The sequence below is a fragment of the Apis laboriosa genome, unplaced genomic scaffold, assembly GCF_014066325.1.
Source record: "Apis laboriosa isolate Shangri-la unplaced genomic scaffold, ASM1406632v1 scaffold72_cov160, whole genome shotgun sequence".
Taxonomy (NCBI): Eukaryota; Metazoa; Arthropoda; class Insecta; order Hymenoptera; family Apidae; genus Apis; species Apis laboriosa.
In genome coordinates, this window is record NW_025224269.1 from 166,795 (window position 1) to 191,424 (window position 24,630).

General features: G+C 34.4%; 1 protein-coding gene across 6 annotated transcripts in view; it reads right to left on the reverse strand.

Moving 5' to 3' along the window:
- The window catches only part of LOC122719302, a 248,040-nt gene that overhangs the window by 21,316 nt on the left and 202,094 nt on the right, over positions 1-24,630 (reverse strand). For 3 of the 6 annotated variants that reach the window (XM_043945004.1, XM_043945007.1, XM_043945008.1), the window contains exons 14-23: positions 20,800-21,313; positions 19,889-20,151; positions 17,420-17,551; positions 16,544-16,880; positions 15,570-16,198; positions 7,882-8,042; positions 6,963-7,145; positions 5,295-5,414; positions 2,235-2,369; positions 1,481-1,623 (exon numbers count right to left, since the gene is read on the reverse strand). In XM_043945004.1, coding sequence (XP_043800939.1) covers positions 1,481-1,623; positions 2,235-2,369; positions 5,295-5,414; positions 6,963-7,145; positions 7,882-8,042; positions 15,570-16,198; positions 16,544-16,880; positions 17,420-17,551; positions 19,889-20,151; positions 20,800-21,313 — 2,617 coding nt within the window. The remainder of the gene's footprint in view (positions 1-1,480; positions 1,624-2,234; positions 2,370-5,294; positions 5,415-6,962; positions 7,146-7,881; positions 8,043-15,569; positions 16,199-16,543; positions 16,881-17,419; positions 17,552-19,888; positions 20,152-20,799; positions 21,314-24,630) is intronic. The other 3 variants (XM_043945009.1, XM_043945006.1, XM_043945005.1) reach the window with 1 other exon arrangement.

Here is a 24,630-nt window from a genome sequence, read left to right on the forward strand (position 1 = left end):
CGAGTGGAATGCGTTTCCCCTTCTTTTTGTTTTCGATAGGATGCTTTTGTTTGCGATATCGAAAATTCCTTTGATTCGAAAATTGGTGAAATATGGAATAATTAATTGTTTGTATCGTGAGGGTGTAAAGGAGCAAATGAGATGTGGTAAATATCTGTTTGATTTATTATTGCGTGAAGAGAACGTATAATTTTTTAAGTCTGATCTGATTAATCTCGATGTATTTGTAAAGTTCTCTTATATGACAATAATATCTTGTATAGAATTTCGTGTCACTCTTAATTATTGAGATCTCTTTTATAATTTTAACTATGCTGTTGTGCACTTATTTTTCTAGCATTATACACAGTGCAAAGTTTTCTATAAAAAATTAGCAATATAATTATAATACATAAATTATATATACATATATCATTTCAAAATATATTTCATCGATAATTTTTAAACCGATATGATCCAATCAAACAACATCTAATATATTTCTTCCATGATTTGTAACAGATCATAGTAATAAAAAAAAGAAAAAAAATCTTGACTTTATTCTAACGGCAAGAACGTCAAGGTTCGCAAAAAGGCAATCACCAACGAGCATTTTTTACACAAAACATTTCCATTACTCGTCGTGTTCGAGGAGAAGTTCGGTAGACGATCGCTTAAACGAGTTTCGAGCAAAAACGAATTAACCTGGACCGACATTTAGGACGTCCCGTTACACTTAATTAATGCGGGGGAACCACGCGAGTCAACGTTAACGTTTCACCGTTAAATAAAATATATCTGCTCTAAGTAACATCGAAGATAGAAAATATTTGTACAGATCATTGTACTATGATCGATTATTATACTCCCTAATATTTTAAAATCATTCAACAATTTATATTAACAATTAATCGACTTAAAATATATTATACCTCGATACTTTTCTCTTTTAATATAATCCCTTTAAATCTGAAATAAATATATCCTGAAAAATATTATCATCTTCTCCCGTCCATCCGAGCAAACTTTACTTTACTTCTGCAAATTTCGCGCTTCACCAACAGTTTTAAAGATAAAGGTAAGAGAAATGAAAAGGAGAAGCAAGAAAGAGAGAGAGAAAAAAGAAAAGATTAGATTAGAAGAAAGTTAGAGGGAGATGAACAGATAAAGATTCTGAAAATTCACGGCGAAGCTATGGGGTGAAATAAAATAAGAATAAAGAAGAAGAAAAAAGGAGAGAAGTTAAAAGAGGTCGAGAAAGAAGTACGAGCTTGGAAGGAAGAAATACGTTTTCTGTAATTAATGGTGGTGCCATTTGGAACAGAGCCAGTTTCATCGCGGAAAAAAAAAAATCTGTCGCAGGTTTACGTCGAACATTGAATGGATCTTTGGAAAATTTCAAAAGTTCGCGGGAGAAACTTCGCGTAACAAAGTTCGAAGAAATTACGAGAAATCGAATCCATCTCGCTGGTACACTATATATTTTGAGTTTGATACTTACTTGACTTTCATCATCGTGGAGCCATCGTGCTTCGCGATGAGCTTCAGATGATCCCACGATGCCTTGCACTCGCTCTCCAACTTCCCAATGTTCGCTGCAAGCTCGTCGAAGTCGATTTTCGAAGCTCTTGTCACTGCTCCAATCTGAACAAAATTCGAAAATCTCTTTGATCACGGTTTTCTACTGGCACTAATACTTTGAATTGATATACGCGATCTAATCTTTGAAGATTATCTTCAAACGACTAAATGGCAAGACTTAATTATCAAATTCTAAATTTTGCGTCATCGATTCTTAATTCAATAATTTTCGTTGTTGAAAAAAAATAGATACAAAGATATACTATAATTATTTGCGAATCGAAATACAATATGTTTTCAAAAATAAAAATCTAATTAAAAAATTTCAAAAGCTTGCTAATTTAATTCAATCTATTTCCAGATTCAATATACGTACGATAATCAATACATAAAAGTACTATTCGATTCTTAAACTTTCCTCCACTCCTGTACATAAAAATATACATTTTGATCGAAACACTAACAAATCCAATTGAAAATTACTTTCTGAATTAAAAATAAAAAACCGGAAGTCCTCGACTTCGCACAATTTCATCAATCATTTTTCTCAAACTGGCGAGAGGAAGTCGTTTCCCTATCCGCGATTTCGCAAATATGGCGGACGGTTATTCGGTTCCTAGCCTAGTAAAGTTTTATCCGCTCCTTCGGCGCGGAAGTAAGCTGCTCGCTCTCACCTCGGAATAGAGATCCGTGGAATCCGGAAACTTCTCCATCACCATGTGGCAAAGGTGATGAAGCAACGAGTGCTTGTGAACCGTATCCTTCACTTCAGGTACTTTGGCGAGGTATTCCAGCTGAAAGCCCTTCACCTGAAAAAGACCGTGGCGACGTTTCAACGTTGCGCCGGCTAACTTCCACCGTTTCGGGATTTCCACTCCACGCTTCTGGCCACTTTCGCGTGTAACGTGATTGCCGTGAAAACCCGGAATCGATGTCGTCTGTGTCACTCTGACACGACGAGCGCGGCATATTCGATTCCACCCGTTGCTTCCTCCTTTCGAATCGCTGCTTTTCTTTCTATTTTTTTCTTTTTTTCGAGCGTCTCTTTGACGAGCGATACACGGAGAGACGAGTGGATGCGCGATTATTTTTTTTTTTCCCCCCCCTTTTTATGCTTAAACTCGCGAAAGGCTTTTATTACAAATCAATGAAAAAGCGTGGACGGAATTTTGAAATAACGAGTTTCTTTAATTATCCAAGTAATGTATTTATTTTTTTGATTTTTGATTAAAATAGATTGTTTTTATTTCTATAATCGTTCTATTGAAGGAAGATTAAGATGATCGTGATACGTTTTGAAAAATTTAATGAAAAATACGTCTAAATTCGAATAAATTATATTTTTGGGAAAATAAAAGGGAACAGGTAAAATTATTATTATTATACTATTGGGCTATATTATTACGATTAATCAAATTTAACAATCAAATTTGAAATTTATATAAGTAATGTTTGTAGAAATATTATTATCTCGAATATGACGAATTGATTTTAATTGATCAATGGAATTTAATAAATTTATATAAGCGATACATTTGTACAAATATTATTCGTACAAATATTTATATCAAAATTATTGTCGAATAAATCGCGGTCATCATTAATTTACACTAGACTGAATAATTTAAATCGTAGAAAATAAAATGTTGGATCGATTTCAAAGCGCAAAGTTAAAGTACGAGTGCAGTTGGGATAGGAAGCACGATAATTAATTTACGATTTTTCGCTTCGAAAATCAAAGTGTAACTACTAATCAATGCGGACGTTTGTGACTAGTTTATTTCAAAGTCGAAAGGGAATTCCGTACCTTGACAAGTGGATATGCAATTGATTATAAAATTTTTAAATGTTACGATCCAATTGAACACGAAGCTAGCTTAAAGTTGAAAAATTTGTTTTATCATGCTGTTTCGTTAATCAGATTCCTTTAACGAAAATTTATCAACTAAAACTTCATAATTGAAACTGCATTAAAATTATAATTTAAAAAGATATAACTTCTTCTCTGAACGTTAAACGTTAATATCATAAATCAAATTTTAAAAAAATACTTTTTCTTTCCACGTATAAAAATTTTCATTTCCCTCATAAATCACTTTGATACGGAAATAAATACTCTGCGACATATCATTTTTAATATTTTATTCTTACTCACTCTTGTTTACTTTCACTTCACGAACGAGAAATTATCAAATATTCTCTTTATGAATATTTATTTCACCGCATAATATTTCGAATTATCAACTTTCTGCGAATTTTTTATTCTAATATTACCCCGATTAAAGCCATGTTATTCGCGTAATGACGGTTCTCAAATTCATGCAACGGGTTCCATAATTTTTACCACTCATAATTTCCCTCCGTTAATTTACTGTGAAACGCGAGGAGGGAGTCAGATTCGCGTGAACTGGCCGACCACGCGACAATTTCGATGAACGAGCGTGCCGTATAAAAACATGGTCGAGAGCGGGGTGATAAGAAACGATTAGTCGTCCAGGGTATTCGAAGAACTAGGACTGTTAATATATTCAAACGAAAGCGACGAGTGGAAAGGAATCGTCCAAGATAATAAATAGAACTGGAAAGTACACATTCGGCACGAATATTCGTGAGAGTGCATCGTTTTTATACTTTACATAACGGATTTATAATCCATAAAAAAAATTACTTATATTTATACATACGTTTCATATGGCTAGAAGCCATAAAAAGAAAAGAATAATTTCTTTTGAAATGATATGAGTTGAGCACGAATATTTCCATCGATCTTCTGATTTCGTATCAATTCGAAATTTCAACAAATTAATCATGCTACAGTAAGATTGTGTTGTAAGAATGTGATTTTGGATTTATTGATAAAAGAAAAATTCGTGTTACGTATGAATGAGTTAAAAGACATGGTAGAAAGAAATCACATTAGCACAACATATATTTAAAATGGAAATTTTATCCAAAACTTTAAGAGTTTTTTTTTTTTTGATAAATGCAGCAACGTTATAATATAATTTTAAAAATCATTACTCTTTTTTATTTCAATTTTATTTCAATATTATATTTAGGATGTCATATGTTGAAAAGAAATTTTCAAAATTTTTAAAATAAACGTGAAAATTTGTTACTGGTCATCGAGAAAATCAAATTTGAAAATTTTCCCTACACGTATTCAACTAATTTTTAACTGAACATTTTTTAACCCAATTTTCTTTAAAACGAAAATTTAAATAAACAAATTTTATTCCACAGTTTTTCATTTATTTCCACAGATAGAATAACGTCCCATAGATCACTGATTCGTATTCATATTCGATAAAATTTTTAAAATTGATTTACTCGGTTTAGCTCCAAATACAAATTTTTATTTTCATATATCTCTAGTTAGATTCTCGTATACAATATACGAGGATCGATAGAAATTGTAGATCGAGTTAAACATCTTTCGTACATACAAACTTCTGATTCTTTGGAATATCCAAACACTTTTGCATATATCTGATCGTTTGAAACGGTTTAAACCACGAAAGAAGGTAATCATCTGACAAGAAAATAATCCAGATAATGAAGTTATCTTAATACAGTTTATGGAGAAAATTGTTCAACTCGACGCTTTTTCCCTTTCCTTTAAATCATCGATCAATGGTTACATGAAAATTATCGACGGATATCGATTCCACGCGAACCAGTGACTCCAACTGACGGATTAAGCGGATATCATTTGGCTGGCATTCAATACCTACCTCATTTCCGTTGAGGAATATCCCGATCGAAAGGAGCGTGCTCAGAATCCCGCGGAACGTTTTATTCACTCGCAGGGTCTCCATTCCCTGCTTCAGATCCATCAAAGGGTCCGCAATTTCCTGAAGTCACAAAGGTGGTTCGCGATTATTTCTTTCGAGTTCTCTCCGGCACGCCGCCTGCCTCGTCGCGTCTCGTCTGCGGTTCCATTTTCGTCAAACCGTAAGCCTCTTGCATACTTTTCCATTCTTTCTTTCTTTTTTTCTTTTTTCTTCCTTTCTTTTCTTATAATAAAATTTCCAACGCGTGATGTGTACCGTTACTTTGAAGATATCCTCATTATGTAAAAAAGGCAAATGATCAAATATTATTCGAGGAATAAGTGTTTTTAATTCTATATTGTAATAATAAAATTATATTTTAAAACATATATTTTAAATCACGAACAAAAAGAAGTCTACTTTCAAAGGAGATTTACCCTCGAAAAAGAAATTACTCCATATACTCAATATTAATACTGTATAATTCCTGAAACACTTTTAAAAGCACGATCTTAAAAATTAAACGCAAAAGTTAGTGAAAACATTATCTAGAATTAATCCTCGCGAATATATATTAACACACGTGTGTACACAATTTTCAAAAATCAAGAATCCTTTCAAAAATCAAATTAGAAAAATTTCTGCTCTGGCATATTTTCACGAGCGTGATCTTAATAAGGAGAAAAATTTCGCGATCAAGGTGCGACTCGGACCTTGCCACCCTGCGATTTTCCCAACGAGGGATACGTTCAACGTGTATCGGAATTCACCTGTGTTCCCAGCGAAGAAATCACGCGATTATGCGGGGAACGTTCTTCCCGCGACTTCCTTCCCGGCATACCACGCGTTTTTCCTCGTCGCGGCCCCACGACTATCTCCACGGAATTCGAGACGAGATTCGTGAGAAATAACGGGCCAATTCGAACGCTATTACGACGCATTCGTATTCGACGACGCTTAATGGAATTTGCATTCGAAATGTTAGCCGGCTTCTCCGGTATACGAAATGTATTTACGTCCACACGTGCCGTCTCGTGACTGGATTCGACGAATCGAGGCCATACGATCGAACGATTCATATTTGTCTCCTCGCTAATCATTGCATCTATGCATCCTCTAATTATTCCGCCAAGCTAAATTTCAAGCGTATTCGATACGATAATGAGATTACCGGGATCCAGTAGGTATATATTAGTAGGATTAATTATAGAGGTTTGAATGTTTTGCAGGTGGGATTGGTATCGCGTAAATTTGAAGATCTTTTACATTAGCAATCGTTAAGATTTTATTTAACGTTTACCTTATTTTATTACAGTAATCTATAGTGATTATTTTTAATCTTTATAACATTGGAATAGAAGACTGATATTAAATAATGAAATGAGACTTCATCGCTTCGTGCTTATAGATTAAAATAATTTAATAATAGATAACGAAACGAAATAAAACTGTAAAGAAATTTATTTTTTGAAATTGAGAACGATATCTGAGATATCCCTTCCGTTCATAAAAATTAACGTAAACGTTAAAATAATCTGTTGGTGAGAAAGAGGGAAAAAATTGCTGATAACTTGTGAATTAATCAGCCGTGCCATTATCGATATAAACAATCGAGAGAAAGATACTTACCTTTTCCGAATTCTCAAAGTCCAGTTTAAACGCCCAAAGTTTCAGCCTGGCGGGCAACTCCGAGATGGAGGCCAAAGTTAGAAGGAACTGCTCGGCCGATCCCAAAGGTAGGTCAGGATTGGCGGCCTGCGCCTCTTGTATCCTAGACCTCTCCTCCTCGGTTGGCAGCATCGTCAATAGTTTCTGTTTCGAATCAAGGGAAGATCCGGGGGAGAAAAGGACAGGAAACGAACGAAGAAGAGAAATGAAGAAGAAATTAGAGAAATTAGAAAAATTCTCGAAAACAGAGCGTACGTGTGTGTTTGAACTGAATCATGGGGTCTACCGTAAACCAAGGATATTTTGATATTTTGCAATAAGTATAATATTGATACTGAACGAAATCGGGACAAATATCTTATTTTGGGGAAGAAATGAAGAAATAAACGGGAAAATGTCAGAATATTTTTAGCTTGGAAAATATAATAATTAGTAATTGCGATTAAAATTATTTGGAAGATAAACTGATCGTTTTATTAATTAATATCGATAGTTTGAAGTTCTAGACATTATTTAATTTGTATAATAGATATTTTGATACTGTGTATATACAGAAATATATTGATCAGTTTAACTTCTGTGGAATATTTCATTATCAATTGTAATTAACGATTAAAGTTTTATTTAATTATCGTATAATAATGATTAATTATCAAAGTTGGCATTTAATCATTGGAATTCATCATTAAATTCACTTATCATTCATTTAATCGTGAATTGGATTAGTAAAATCTAATTAAAATTTCGTCTATCGTGAAATTAATATTTGATTTGTCTTCAGCTCAATCGCTAATATTTGATTTCATAATGCATTATTATTTATATATATATCGAATTTTATTAAAAATTAAAGAAAATCATCTTTTTCTCGTAATCTCACCTCGATACCCTCCCTGTTCATAATCGTAGCGTCCATTTTCAAAATAGCTGTCTTAATCGACCTCGGTGGAGGTAACTTGGTCATCCCGATGTTGATAGCATTCGATCGTTTATGGTCCAGCACGATGATCTCCTTGTTCTTGTTCATCTCTTGTTGTTTCTATTCGACGACAAAAAATAATCAATTAGTCGAATAAGAAGACAATGATTTTTATTTGGAACAATTTAAATAATGATTTCATGATACTTGAACACTCAAAATCGTGGAATTGAACACCGTGCACGAAGTATTCGAAAAGGAACAAGAAAGAGGAATGTGATAAGTACGTAAGGATGTCTTAGAAAGAATAATATAAGCGAATAAAGAATGATTCTATATGTAAAAAATAAGAATAAAATTTTGTCTTAAGGCTTCATTTTCGAATTCAATCAAATTCGAAGAATTAATTTACAAATGAATACAATTCTCGATTAAATATAAATTAACTATTATTCTACGCGAAAATAAGGATAAATATTTTTATCGATTTTCGTTTTTTTTCACACGTAAAATAACTTTCTATCAATAATTTATTGGTAATTTACGAGAAACAATATTTTTAACTCGAAAACGAAGCTTCAGGCAAAAAAATATTATTCTTCTCTTTTGCATGGAATCATTCTCTAATTATACCTCTACTTGTACCACTTTACATATTAACAATCGAGCAAATATTTGTTTGCCAAGAAAAGGTGAAATGGAAGCAAGATGGAGATTGCGTATCGATAAGTAAGATCTAAAAAAAAAAAAAAAAATAATAGCGCGCTATCAGCAAAAACAAAATTAGCAGAATGAGTTCAAAGTAAACTGGTTACTGTTACGAAGGGTAAACAAAGGTACGCAAAAGAGGAAAATCGAAAAAATGCATTATAATTAAAAGAGGCAAAGCGATGCAAAGGCAACCGAGATTAATCACTTGAAAAATATCTCTGGAAGGAAAGCCATTAATGATTTGCAGTGAACAATCTGCGCAGGATTGTTTATACAATGGATAAATTTTGTTTTAGTAAATCGAGTAACGTGTAAATGAATTTGCATTCGTCGCTCATTAATACCAAGCATGAATTAAAAAATAAAAATAAAAAAAAATAAAAAAAAAAAAAATAAAAACGTGGCTACGTGTATTTGAGAGTCAGAGTAACCGAAGCTTGTTTTTTTTTGTTTTGTTATTCGTCAGTTGAACAGAAAAACTGTAGTGATTGCATTCTTTTTTGTATGAAATTGATTAATTTTATGGTAAATTAATAAAAAGTGATTGTGAAACGTGTTAAAATTGGTGATCAGAGTTGGGAATTTCAAAAAAGTGTTAGTATGTCATATAAAAAAATCCACTTTTATACAAATATACTACATGTGTAAAAATAATGTAATTGTAACTTTTGAAAATTTTGTAAAAAATAATGAAAAGAGCTAGTAATTGAAATCTTTTTATAAAAAGAGCAGAGAATAGTATATTTTTTTTCCCTTTTACTTTTTAAATCAAACTTTTAAAATATTGAAAAATTTTATCTAAAAATGATTTTTTCAAATGCACAAACACTTTTATAATTGATCGTACTTTTTCTATTACCATATGAATGAATTAATTTAATCTATATAAAAATATAAAATATATTAACTATTTAAAATTCCAATTTCATATCGTTAAATTTTTCTTATTTAAAATGTAACGAATAAAAATAGGCACGTATGTATTATTTTGAAAAAAACAACCAGCAGAATAATTAATTTCTAACCGAATTTCGTAAAAATGGACCTGGGTCGCTCTGTCTCTCTGTATATAGAGAAAAACAAGGTAAAAAGAGGAACAAGAAAAATGAGAGAGCATGCAAAGCCAAAGTGGAGTTAGCAAAAACCGACGTTAAGTGAAGTTAAGAAATTAGGACTCACCTCCTGTAAAATTCCAGCATGCCATTTCGTTCATTTTTCGTGCGAGCACCAAGAATATTGCAAATAATACAAGAAAAGATTAGTCGTATTGCATTAAACCACCATCACCACCACCCAACCACTATTCGCCGTATTATTATGATTATGATTTTGATTATTATTATTATTATTATTATTATTATTATTATTATTATTATTATTATCATTATCATTCGCGATCATTACCACGGGATTTCATTATTGCTGCAGACGGTATTAATTTATACGATATGTTATTGTTAAAGTTACTTTATCAAACTAACAGAGCTTGTAATATCGTATAAAGATCGTAATCGTTCATGTGCATGATCGTCTCGTGAAATCGTTCCTGGTTTAACATAATATAAGCATAAAGATTATAGAACAATCTTATAGATTGTTATTAATTTTCTTTCTTTTTAACGAACAATGTTGAACCATTTGTAAATTAAACGTGGAAATAATTTGAAAATTAAATTTTTTTCTCGTTCAGAGAATCTTTAATAGATCTTATTAAAATGGAATAATTTTCATATACTATCCTCTAATAATTTTTTTAGACAGTGAAAAAAATTGATAAGAATCTCATCCGTTAATGCATTTTTACCGCGAATTCTTAGATATATGTAATGCACATTCGACTTTATTTCCCAGCTGGGGAATTTTATCTTTGCAAATATTTAACCTGAAATATTTCCCATAGGTATGTAATTTATAAAACTACTACTCTCCCCTCATCTTCTCTACCTTCCTAAGTCTAAGTCTAAACTATCAAGGAATCAAATTAGCGAATCTTGCACAAATGAAATTAATTATTATTATCGAAAGAATGGTATTTATCAAAAGAACCAATCACAAATAATTATTGATTCATAATTATCATCATTAATTTACTCGTGTTATTTTCCATGTTCATGGAGCTTCATTAAAATATTCAACTCTTAATTCACACCTGATATTTATCATTACACTCTACGTTAAATTACCATCGAGCTTCGTTAAATTATCCTTTACAAACAAACAAACAAAAAAAATAAATCTAACCCAGTGAACCACATCTTGGATTCCTCCACTTCTCCAGAAAACTTATTACTTCTTCCCAATCTTTCAGCATCCCATAATTTTTTACCCGGTTCACGTCCTCTCTTTCAACCCTCTCCCCTCTCTTCTTCCTTGACGAGGAGGAAGTCTCGACCGACTCTTTACCCGCCACTAATTATCGCCGGACTCCGCGAGGTGGATGTAAAAGTTCAAAGAAGCCGGTACTTGGAGGGAGGAAAGGCATAGAGAGGGCAAAAGGAAAGGGCGGATGAGGAACGAAGGGGAGAATGGGCTGCGTCTGAAGAAGCGACGTCGCGTTATGCAGCCGTGTCCATTGGCTCGAGACGCGATTCAAAACGCAAACCCGATAAACCCGGCGTGTAATTACGCCAGCAATTAACGACAGCTCGCTAGTTCGCGTGGAATCTTTGGCCGATCATTGGCGAAGAATAATTTACTCGGGTTGGGAGGGGGTGAATACTCGAGACGGGGTGAATGGATACGGTTATTATTCGATATTTGTCGCGATAGAGAAATTATAACGCGTGGTTGATATTCATCATTGATATCGTGGTGTGACTCTATTCAAATATCGAGGAAAGATGAACAAGATCTTGGAAAATTATACGTTTGGAATTGTTGAATGAATTCAATTTATCGATTTCAAGAATGATTTGGTTCTGCAATACAAGCATTTTGAATTAGCATATCTGAAGATATTTTCTACATATTGAACGTAGGAAAGGAATATCTATTTCTATATGGATATGTATGTCTACTTTTTTGAATATCTACTTCTGTTTTATATTGCGTTATGAAATGCTTGTTGCAATATCGAACATTGCAAATCAAAAATGAAATTCAATTACAGATAAGTAATACGATCAGAGTTAATAAAAAATAATTTTAAATAAAATTCTACAATATGTTATTTTTCCACTCAAAAATATATTGATAAAAATTATATGAATTCTAATAAATCGACAATTTAATATAACGATATTTCATTATATCAAAATTATATAAAATTATATAAAATCAATCCTTAACCATTTCATCAAAAAATATTTAAAAATCATAGGAATAAGATAAATAAGGAGAGAAGAAAAACGATACATATACTTCTTATTTATTATCCTCTCAAACACCATAAGTTCATCAACCGTGAAATTAATTAAAACGAGCATAGAGGCATGAATTCAATGCAACCACGTGGAAATACGAGTATCTCGCGTCATTACCCACCATTCCGATAAGGAATAATAATTTTATATGAGGTATTACCGATTTTGTACTCACACGCCTTCCACATCCGTGCCCCTATTTGCCGGAAAATTTACCCGCTTCTCGCGATTCGAACGAAAGGATTTGCAAAGGGTGGAAATACGCGATATCATTCGTACGATGAAATTTATTCGACGAAACTCGAAAAACGCGAAATTCGGATAAAAGCTTATCTTTTTATGGAAAAAAGCACGTGAATTTAATAAATTGTTTTGAATACGCGGTCGTATGTTTTTAATAAATTGTGCATTCCACGTCAAATGTGTGTTTTTTCACTACGTGTGCTACGACATTTTTATTAATGGTATAATAAATATCACGTACGTTTGAATGATAAATTTTTTCTGGTGGAATATTTCGTGTATTCATATTCAAGGAAATTATGCATAATGATATGTGATTGAGATATTTTCGAAACGAAATTGGCGAAATAATTTGTTGTTTGAATTTTTATTTCAACAAAGGATAAAAGGATTTTCGGATACTTTTTTAATTAATATTAAACTTGATATTGTTGATTTTTCTGTCGAAAGATTTTCAAATTCAACTGGATTTATTTAAAGCTATTATTTGATATATATCTGTTATTGATTTAATCTCGAATGTTATATAATTTTAATCACCAGGGGATTACTTTTATTAAAATTTAAATGAAATTTCTTTCTTAATTTAAAACTTGTTGAAATTTAACAATAAAAATTCAGGCTATAAAAATATTCTACATTTGGCTTTTTGATAAAGAATCATATATTTATGAAAATATCTACTTATGAAAATCTACTATATAAAGGGATTATTTTTTGTTGAAATAAAATTCCACTACATTTTATTCTAAAACAATTGTTCAATCAAGTATAAGTTTATTTTGTAAGGATCGAAATTTAAAATTCAAAGATATGTTATTCGTGAAAAATAAGAAAAATAAAAATATTGTTTTTAGAAAAGAAACCGGAAATGGAATAATAAAGAATGAAAAGAAAGTAGAAACTGAAATTTTTTAAGCTCGTTGACATTTGTAGCTGATTATGTAGCGCAATATTTTTTACTTTCCTTCGCGAAAAGTTCGAAGAAAAACGGAAGCCAGACAGAATAAAGCTCCGAAGTATTTCTGAGAAACTTCCATCCCTCTGCAATGCAAACAATGTCAGCACTGTTGAAGTGGCTGAATATCAAATAATATTATATAATATATAATGACTTTAATCTTTTAAAAGAATTTTAAAAATTTGTTAAATTCTCATTACAATTACATCAATTTTGCAATTATCTTTTCAATGTAAAAATATACGCACTTATTTTCAATTTCTACAAAAAAGATTACAGAAGATATTTAAAAATTTTTTAGCCATTCACAATATTCAATCTGATACTACTATTATCGTCGGAAATCCCGTTCAATCCCGTTCAAATAAAAATCAATTGATTTAACGCATAAAAATGATAAACGAAAGGGTAAAGAAAGGAATAAAAATGAGCAGTGGGATTTTTATCCTCTTAAACCTTCGGTAAACGTTTTTTTCTCCTCCCTTCCTTACCCTTTCGTGTAAAGGCCCCCTTAGGGATCGAGAATTCCGCGGTATCGCGACAAACGATCACCCCTTCCCCCCTTCTGTGCCACAGTTCCTCTGTGCGCGATCGAAAATAAAGCCGTTTAGGGTGAAACGGTTTAAGGGAGAGGCGGAGAGTAACCCTGTTGCAAACGGCGTCGGATTAAACGCGTAATCCGTGTCAAAGGTATCCAGAGAAGCCGATGCGCGTTCCCTGTCGCGTTATCTGTCCGTTCGATTGTTAAACGCTGGTTGGGAATGTAACTGGCTTCGATGGAATCGATACCGAGGCGTGGATGAGAGGATGTGTCGTTGTGTTGAGTTATGGCAAATGTCGCGAGGGTTGGATTAGGGTTGGAAACGTTAAGTGTAATTTAGTGGTGTCTTTGGTTTCTTACGTGATAATGTAATTTTTATGAAGTTGAGGGTTGATGTATTATATGATCGTGGCTAAAATATTGTGAGTTTCATATTTTATAAATTATAAAACTCTGTCTCAATTAATAGTTTTTAAGCTTAATAGTTTTTATGTTACACATCAACTACTTCATCAACCTTCAAAATAAAAAAATTCTCCAAACAAAAGAATCAAAGTTTTTACTCAAAGATCAAGTGGCGTCTCAAAAAGCTATCTTCAACGATCTCGAAAATCGAAAATTCGCCGAACAAGAGAATCTGTAAACCAAATATCAAGCGACGATTCCTTCCCTTCAAACAGTTCATCCCCTTTAACCGAGCCCGAACCATCCACCCGGTTAACCAGCCACGTAGCTTTGTGTATTCTGGATTGTGGATAGGTTGCCTCTGGAATTTCCTCGCGATGAAAAGCTTTCTCGCGGCAGAGACAACCGCGGGTGGATGCCGTGCGTTCACCCCTTTCCAACGTGTACTTTAAGAATCGGGTGTCAGGGAATGACTAACGTCGTCGAGGCAGAACGAAACGAAAAAGCGGAGAGATTCATGGGATGTTGGCAAGGTGTCGTCGCTTTTTCCACGAACACCCGCCCCTGTAATTAAATTTCCTGTCTGATGCCCGACTCGCGATAGAATTTTGAGAAACCACCATTGGGGGGACAAAGAATGGTATTGCAGATAGAATTCCATGGACAACAATATGGAGAACGAACCGTTTAAGATAAATGTTGAAATGTGAGTTATGTTTTGAAGCTCGATGGAAATTCAATTATTTTTTTGCTCGAGAAAAACTTTATGTACTATATACTTCTATTTCTCCATAGAAAAGGATTTCTTTAATCATTTTGTTTTTAGAATTGATACCTATTAAATGCTATCATTCTTTCGCTATACGAATATAATTTGTCCTGTTATATATCTACAATACAATTATTTCAGAAGTAGATATATAAAATAAGAATGAATGAAACAAGAGAAATTATCGAAAGAATATTTGATCCATGATTCTGTAACAATTTACTATTACTTCAAAAGAATTTATTTTTAAAGAAATCTTACTTGGTTATATTTAAATACACCAAGTATCGCTTTAAAAAAATAGAAATATTTACAAAAGAGCAACAGAATGCAATGAAGAATCTACTTTTAATATTAACCAATTAAATTATATCGAATTTAGAACTACTACATACTACTACTCTCTAATATAATCTATTCCAAATTTCCAACCATTTCCTCTTTCATCATCAAAACTAAACACTCTAACGCTATACCAGCTGAAAAACCCACGAACCGCCTAACAAACCACCCTAACACGTATCATCCACGAGGAAGAAGAACGTTTAGAATATTTCTCATCGAGGAAACCCAAAGAAGATCCCCAAAAGAAAACAAGCTCTCCCAAGGAAAGAGGAAAACGCGCTAAGCTTTAAAGTAGCACGTAGAGCTTGCTCACCTTCGTGATGAGATCCTTGGCGCGGCTCTCGAACAGGTGCTCGAGCTTCTGCGTGTCGACAGGTACAGGCGACAATTCGTCCCATATCATCTTGTTCTTGTCGAGCCTGGACAATATGATCGGGTCATCCCTCACCTCCTTCCAGAACAGCTTCACCGTCTTCTTGCTCTTCTTCGTGAACGCCGGTGGCGGGCTCTTCGGCGTATTATCGGTCGCGGTCGGCGACCTTGGCGACTTGAGATTCACGCCGAACAACGGTGGAGGCGCTTGGGGCACGGGCGGCGGTAGTCTCGCCCCCAAGGGGGGCGGGGGTGGTGCCCGCGCGCCGCCTGGGGTCGGCACCATGGGCGGTGGGGGTGGAGGCACCCCGTTGGTCACGTTCACGGGGCCAAGGACGTCGACCTCGTCGTCCGAATTCAGATCGGTGAAGTCGAGGTCGCAGAGCTCGAGAGGCCGTTTCAGTTTCTTAACCAGCTCCTCCCAGTGCAACTCGTTCTCGGATTTCTTCGCTTCTTGAGGTTTCGCGGGCAGATTGTCCCCGGTCGGTGACTTCAACACGTCCGCCTTCGACTTGGACTTGGCGAGACCCTCCTTCGCCTTCGAGATCAGTCCGCTCATGTCCCCTATCCTATGGAGGGAGGGATGAAGAATGATCGTGATTGGAGGGTAAAAATGAACGTTTGTCGATGACTTATCGCTGAATAACTCAATTGTTAATTGTTAATTGCATGGATAAAATTTTTATCCCTAATATAATATTGTATAATTGTAATGAAATTTAATTTTTTCCCATCATCAATATTTTTTACTCGTGAATTGAACGGATACGCGCGAAGAAATTGAACAATTACAGAGAATGGAATCGAGATTTGTTACATTTCATCCTATCGATATATTCATCCTATCGTAATATTTTACGTTTTTTTCATTACACAAATTTTCATGGAAAATGGAAGGTCACGTTTAAAATTACCTGGAAACCTTCTCCTCGACGGGGCTGCTCGGTATAAGATTTTGAGCGGCCAACTTTTGCGTGAGATCCTTCACGGTCCCTTCCCTCTTCAATTGTAGAACCACTCGACGATCCTCGTCCTCGTCGGTGTGATTACCCTCGTCGCACTCGACACCCTCGTCCGGGCTCTTCCCGTACCAAGGCTTCTTCTCCTCGGAGTCGAGCTTGTTCGCGGCGTTCATCAGAGGCGTCAAATCCTTCCTGCTGTTCGTCCTGGACAACTTATTCGACGGCGAGTCCGCATTTCTTTCGTACGACGTGCCGTTCGTGTAACGCAGCCCGTTCGTCGCGTAGGGACCTTCGTTCAACGGGAAATCCGTTCATTTGTTCGTGATTAATTAACTTATTACTCCCTATGGTTGCTATTATTATTTGATTAGATGATTAGGTTGGAATTGCGTGGAGGGAGTAGCTCAGTTATGTGCGCTCAGGGTGTTAATATATTCGTGGAACGCTTTCGGATTCTAGAGACCAAATATAAATATAAAAATTTCCGATTTATGTTTTTGTAGAACATTAATTCTCTCATTTTTCATGAAATTTGAAAAATTTTATCTCTACAATTAAATAGTATTAACTAAAATCATAGCAAATGCTTTCAAGATTTCCAAGATGTTTCGATCTAATTCGTTACAAAAAAAAATTGCACAATCAAATGACCGAAATCGACTACGTTTCGCGTGAAAAGTGATTCATGCACGATCCTTCTACACCTACAAAATCTCAAAGTCTACTAAGATTGACTTCTTAAAAAATAAACGACAAAGCATTTGGAATAAAATTTATTCCAAAAATTCTAATCCCAACGCAATTCCTCTCCAATAATCAATTACTCACTTTCCTGATCGTCCGAGGGCACCACGGATGCTCGCATGTTCGCCGTGGCTTCCTGCTGCTCCCTGATAAAGCTCCTCTGCCTCTCGGCTCGTTCCCTTCGACGTCTCAACGCCGGTGTCACGCCAACGTCCACTGAAACCGGCGATATACGTCACTTCTTTCTTACAACAACTTCTTTCGACAACTCTCGCCCCATCACTTTCGTGAACAATAATTTACTATTTAACCGATTTGGTTGAGCGGCACACCGACCCTGCTTATCGTTTTCATCCCCCACAGAATCGCGCGATCGGCCAACTTTCATTTTGATTTATCGCCCGGTCGAAAACGTCCCCCGACGACACTCGCGATAAATCCTCGTCACGCGCGTGTCGTTTCTACGCGGTTCACGAAACAAAAATATACGCCGCGCCTATCAATTATTTCGTCGAATTTATACCGATCGATCTATCTCGTATCCTCGTTTATTCGATTCGTTCGCGTTGCGAGGGAAAGAGATATTTGGGACAGGATTATTGGAATATTCCGGTCCTGATCGTTATTTCGTGGATGGACAGAAACGACGGAGTGAATTTCAGTGAAATCGGTAAATTTACACCGTTCGAAATTCGAGTTTTATTTCGTGTTATATATATAGATAGAGGATAGGAGGTTTAATAGTTTGTTATTATTAAATGAAAAAGAAATTATGTTTCTAGGGTTGAAATTATCGTCTGAATTTCTTTCTTCAAATATTTCATAAAGCAAAAGGTAAGAATGAATAATATTTTTCACGGGAAACGGGAGAAGCATTACTTCTTGGTGATCAATCAGGATGATAAATTGTAATATTTCAACTGTGAATTTCAATAATGCGATGAATAATGAATGGCAAAATACGGTGTACGAAATAAAATTAGCATTCTCCCTATAGAGCTTTACAAATCAATAATATAACTTCATTTTGAATATTGAATACCATATACCATAATAATAACATTTTCGTAAACCATCCAACTATCTTAATATAATTTCTAAATCGAAACTGAACAAGAGACGACGATGCAAAGATTGACAACTTACACGCCAATCTTATTTCCTTTCCCAACACCAAAGTGCGAAGAATCCGAATCGATCGAGACGAAGATTCGTACGCGAATGAGCGACGATCGAATAATCTCCTCGAACAATAACAATACGATAAACCCAAGTAAACAAAGGACGGGGACGAGAGCTCGATCATCATCTCGACACCGCTCGATCCCCGACATCGACACTCCGGTTTCCGGTTCGCCGAGTTCACGCCGCGCACTTGACCATGATCAACAACCTGATCGACTGTTTTCCGCGACGGGTTGTTCGTGCTCGATCACGGCCTCCCCCCTATCCCAGCGAAACTACGCTTTTCGCTCGGGCCACGAGCGGGCAGTTCGCATTCGCCGCGTGCTGCATCCGCAACGGAACGCGCGGGGGAACTGGGAAACCGCAAGGTCTCTCTCCCGAGAGAGGGACGATCCGTTAACGCGGAAATCGCCGCTCGTGGGCGTCGAAGTTCGTATTCATCGCGCGGTCGAATCGTTAACGAGCGGATCTGCGACGTATATACCCTCCGTACACGCTCTGTGGGCGAAAGTGAAAACGTGTTTTTGGTTTCGGGATTCGGGGAGAAGATTAGGATACGACGATTGTTAGTGTAAAAATTGCGATTCTATATCCTCGAATTGTCGATAAATAAGATTCGGGGTATTATTTTGTTTATTTATATTCGAGTTGTGTTAAGATTAAGTGTTATTTATGTATGTTAGGGAGTTAAGTAGACTCAGCTCAAGGGTTAAAGAATTTTTTAAGATCGAAGAATGTATGTGTTGTTAAGATCATTGTTTTGAACAACTTTTCTTTTGTTTCTAGGAGTGTGAATGTATTTCTAATATAAATTGTATAATGATAACTTAATCTAAGCAACGAAGATGAAAAATTAATGGTTGGATTAGATTAGGTTAGGTTTATCCTACTCTTCGTACATTGTAGCATGAATTATTTAACATATTGGAGTAAATTAGTTCAACTGACGTATTAAAACTTTGTTCGTTTAATAACAATTACATTCCTATATAATTTAATATATTATCTACCAATAAAAAAGGGAAATTGATGATAGATTATAGGTTAAATTAAATTAAGTTTAAATAATGAAAGAAAAAAATTAATGGATGGATTTTTTTATTCGATTAAAAACTATTGATAATTAGAGAAGAGTTGTTCAAAATAATGATATTAACATCACATCTCAAAGATTAATCGAATATTATGTTATTTTATTGAAATGCAAGATTTATCTATTTCTATTTCTTCTTTACACAAAATACACGAGATATTTTATCTATAACAAAATTATATCTAAAATAACAAATTTAATAAAAAAAGAAAAATTCGATCCATCTTTGGACAGCGCATACAGTCAACGTGACAACGTGAAAGAAGACATCTCACCTTTGTTCTCCTTGTAGCTGCCATTCAGTTGAACCTCGCCTAGATGACCCTGCGAACTTTGAGAGCTGCTCGACTCGTCGTCGTCGTCGGGCAAACTCGAGTTTAGCGTGTTGTTCAGAGAGCTTAGACCCAACGAGTGGTTGAGCCGTGGACTTAGTCGCGCGTTCAAGGACATCGACAATGGGGACGTGCCCGTCGAGTGCCGCCGGGATTTTCGCCGTTCGTGCGAATCCACCAGGGACTTCCGGTTTCGCAGCGTCTTCCTGTGGGAGGGAAACGCTCCAGAGTGAATTATTGTGTTCGCGTCTCGGTGACTGTGCGCTTTTATCCCAAACCGAGTTTCTATTTTCACGATTTCGAATAAGACGCGCGCTCAGTCGTTGACTCGTATCACTAAGTATAGAATAGGAAAGTTTGGCGCGACCATGTTGGGCATGTACTACTCGTTTCAATTCCTTAGTTGAAATTTATTAAGCGATATACAGTTACTAGATTAAATATTTGATTATTAATCATGGAATATCGAATACTTGGTTACATTACATATTTGTGATCTGTTTTCGATATTTGTTATTCATTGATCTTGACTGGATTGGATTTAGTCTTCTAATTTAACGATATAGGAATAGGGAATATGAGATATCTTTAAATGAATCTTTATATGCGTTCAATGGAACTTGTGTATAATATTATTGATATATTTTGAAGATTGTTCTCATAGAGATTATTATATTTTACAATCATTATAAGAAGAATTTTCAGAAATTTCAGACGTTTGAATTTTCTAAAAAGCATTTGTCTAAAAAATTGCGAATGATCTTCTCGAAACATTCAATTTAAACCCCGTTTCACACTAAAACCAAACTTTCCTAAATTGACCAAGATAAGCTAAACAACTTAAGTGACGATACCTGATATTATCATCCAGCTGGCGAATAGGCGAACCTCTATCGTTCCCATCCTCGTGATGCAGCACCGCCTCGTAGATCTGAAATTGCCTTAGTAGATCAAGATCGGTTCCTTGCTTCGACATGTACCTCTGGATGATGCCCTCTATCCCTTGCTCCTCCAAACAGTCGACCTGATCGTAATAAGTGTCCTGATCCGGTATACCGTTCAGACACTTGTTGACCAACGTCGTCGCGTATATCAGCAATTCCGTGTCGGCCGCGTCGTAATCCTTCAACAGCTTCATCACGTTCGTCCATGGTATCATGCCTCTGGACGTATCGACCGATCTAACGGCTCTGACCAGCAACAGACTGTTCGTCTCGACGTATTCGACGAACACAAGCAGAAGCTTGAGCGCGGTCTTCACCACCAATCGGAAGCGGCTCGCTATTAACGTGTATAACCACTGGACCGTCTGACCGTGTTCCATCACCCCATTCATACCGTCCACATAGAGCATCACCTGGCCAAGGGCTGTTCACCAACATGAAAGAATAAGGTAATTAAATCGATTTCTTACGAGTTTCTTTTATTTTTAAGAGTGTATTTTTAAGGTATCGAATATGTTGTAGGGAATATGTTGTTGAAGATATTACGAGGAAGATTTTGTTTATTGTTTGTTTAAGAATTGTTTAGAGTGTCGGATAAGTGTTATATTTAGAAGATTGTTTTTCAAGAAATATAGTTTTGAATGAGTTAATCAGTGTCTTAATTCGTTCGGATGAAAGATTTACGAATGTAGAAATATCAGAGATGAAATAAAGTTAATTGTAATATTTGTGAATTTTAGAGATACCGAGATATAGTTCAATTTCAAATAAATATAAATGGAGAATTTGGTAAATGAAAAATTTTCTTTTAAATATACGAGATAATGATGTATAATAAATTCGTTTCTTCTTCAAACAATAATTATATAACGTAACAAGAAATTAAATTTCTGTAACTAGCTCTGTTTAAAATAATCAACTGTCTTTATTAAATTAAATTCCCTCTCTTTTAATCGTTCGATATTAATCGAATATCCAAGATTTATGCGTTTCGAGCAAAATTCCCCGAAACTTGATAAACCTCTGCAAACACACAGCCTCCCTCCAAAAAAAAACATTTACACAAACAATGCACGACTACATCCTCATCAAAATATATATTCGTCATGCGTCAAAATCTATAGTACAGAAAACAATTTTAGTCCCTTCAGACGAATCCATATTCAACGAAAAACAATTCCATAAACAAACGAAACTTTCGTTACATTTCCCATCCACGATTCCCATCCCTTCGAAAAATCGAAAAATTCATGAATGAAACAAAAGTTCCACCGTGCAATCCTAATTCCTGGATTAAAACATAGACGCGTGTGTGGCTCATTAATTTCGCGTGAATTATAATCTTTAAAATGATGGTATCTTTGTTTTCCCCGAGCAACGAAACTCTCTCATACCACACTTTGCTCCTCTTGTTTTGTTTTCACGATATATACTTACTGATAAAAGTTGAGATGAAAAAGTAATCATTTGCGAATTCATATTTACATTTCTTATGTTCTGAGATAAATAGATTGAAAATCAAAATAAAAACATAGAGAGATTACAATCCATTTCTTCTTTTCAATCATTACATGATCTTGGTGAATTTTTCTAGAATCAATCCTCCAAGAAATATTGTACGAATATTACTTATACTCTATAAAAACAATATATTTATAATTTCTATAAATTAATTTTGAAAACAATTATCAAAATAATATATATTACATATTGAATCGATTTTGGAAAATTAGAAAAGAAAATTAAATTTCTAATCGAATATTTATCGCGAATTTGATCTACATTCGAAATTCCATTTTTCTCATTTTGAAAATATAATTTAACAGAGTTAACAAAGTTTTCTAAATAGATCGTAAAAACAATTCGTTTTCGAAAACACCTGTACAGATAAAATTTGTATCAAGATTCAACAATATTATACAAAAGAGGAAGGTAGCAATCAGGAAAACAGTTCAATTGGAGAAGAAACAGACGAAAATGCTACGCAAAACACGGAGTAGGAGCCCAAACAGGAAGCCCATAAATCAATGAAATTCGATAATCTCTTGGAATACCTACGATTTTCCTGTAGCACAGTTTGGTATCGACCATTTGAAGTTCGATACGACTTCGGTGGTTAACTCGATGCTTTTGGTATCGAAGTTGTGGGTCTCAGAGCGAGCAAGTTCGACTGGTGGTACCCAATAACGGCGATCAGGATTGCTCATGCTTAATATCGATATTGAAACCGGTAATCTATGAACAACTAACGCCAAATTCAAAGAGCTCAAAGTGTTCCACGATAATTTTAAGTGTTTCGACAGAAACTGCTCGTTAAAAATTATTACATGATTTGATCTTGTTCTAAAAGTTTGCAAGAAACTTTATATTCTTTATAACTTCTGCAAATCTTATTTATGGGATGGCCGATACGGATATTTGTAAACTTCACCGATATTTTTATACATCGAAATATTTAAATAATATTTTTATAACTCGATAAAATATTTTGTACTCGGCAATATAAAATTCTAGATACGAAATCGAGATATTCGATAATAATTAAAGAGAAAAAAAAAAAAAAAAAAAAAAAAAATACAAAGTTGTAAATGTCCAGCGATACAACATGAAAAAGAGGAATGTTTTTTTGCGTTTATGCGACCCGGTATTGCGTTTGAAAAATGGAAAAGACAGATGGGAAAGCGGGATAACACCCGTAGAGTGCTTTATGAAAATAGAGTCCAAACGTCGTTATTCTGTTAGTAGCAAGTATCGATACTGGATTTCCATTCGAAGCGCAATGTTTCCATAAAATACAGAATTCGATTTTCCCCGTTGATATTTATGTACCTACGTATTAGATATCGACATTTTATGCGCCTAGAGAAAATATCACGAGCGTAGAAAATCCTATCGCACAAAGTAACGGTTATTTTAATTTCCATCGATAATCCGGAAATGATTGCATGGCGAATCATGATTGCAGTCGAAAGAAAGAGGAATAAGTTCTTTATTGATTCTATTTTTTTTTTTAAAATGCAAATTAATCTATCTTATTTATGATATTATTATAATCAATAATTATAACATCACACGAATATTACAATGTTAGATGATAAAATGATCGAGTGATTAATAATGATGACTGATACTTTAATACAGAATAAATTAATAATCTAGAATTTTTCATATAATTATAAGTGACTAAGTAGTACTGATTCAGAATATTCGATAATAAGTATAAATCCAACGTGTAATTTTGCAATATAATTTTTCCAAGAGATTTTATTAACAGCCTCTTTATTAATAATCTCTTTATAAGTTACACACACGACCGTATACGATTTAAACGCAGCTTCTTTTCATTTTTAGCTACTCTTTGACTGCTGGTTCTGCATAAAAATGAACATTAAATATGCACAGTTTGCTACAACTATGTAAATGAACGTAGAATGTAATTAAAAGTTTACGAGATAACTAAACTTTTGATTTTCTAGGATTCTGTTTTATTATTATTTATTCCTTCGATCGAATATAAAAGGATATTTTCTTGGTTACAATTGAATTATATTATAAATATTGAAAGAATTTAACAAGAAACGAGATAAATTAAATTCATATGGATTAAGGCATATTTCAATTTTTTTCTTGAACCTATTTCAATAATAATTTATAATTCATAAATGCATATGGAGGAATGAATCTAAAAATCTAAGTTCCTGAATTAAAAACTTGTCTCTCGTATTCAAATAAAAACTTTTT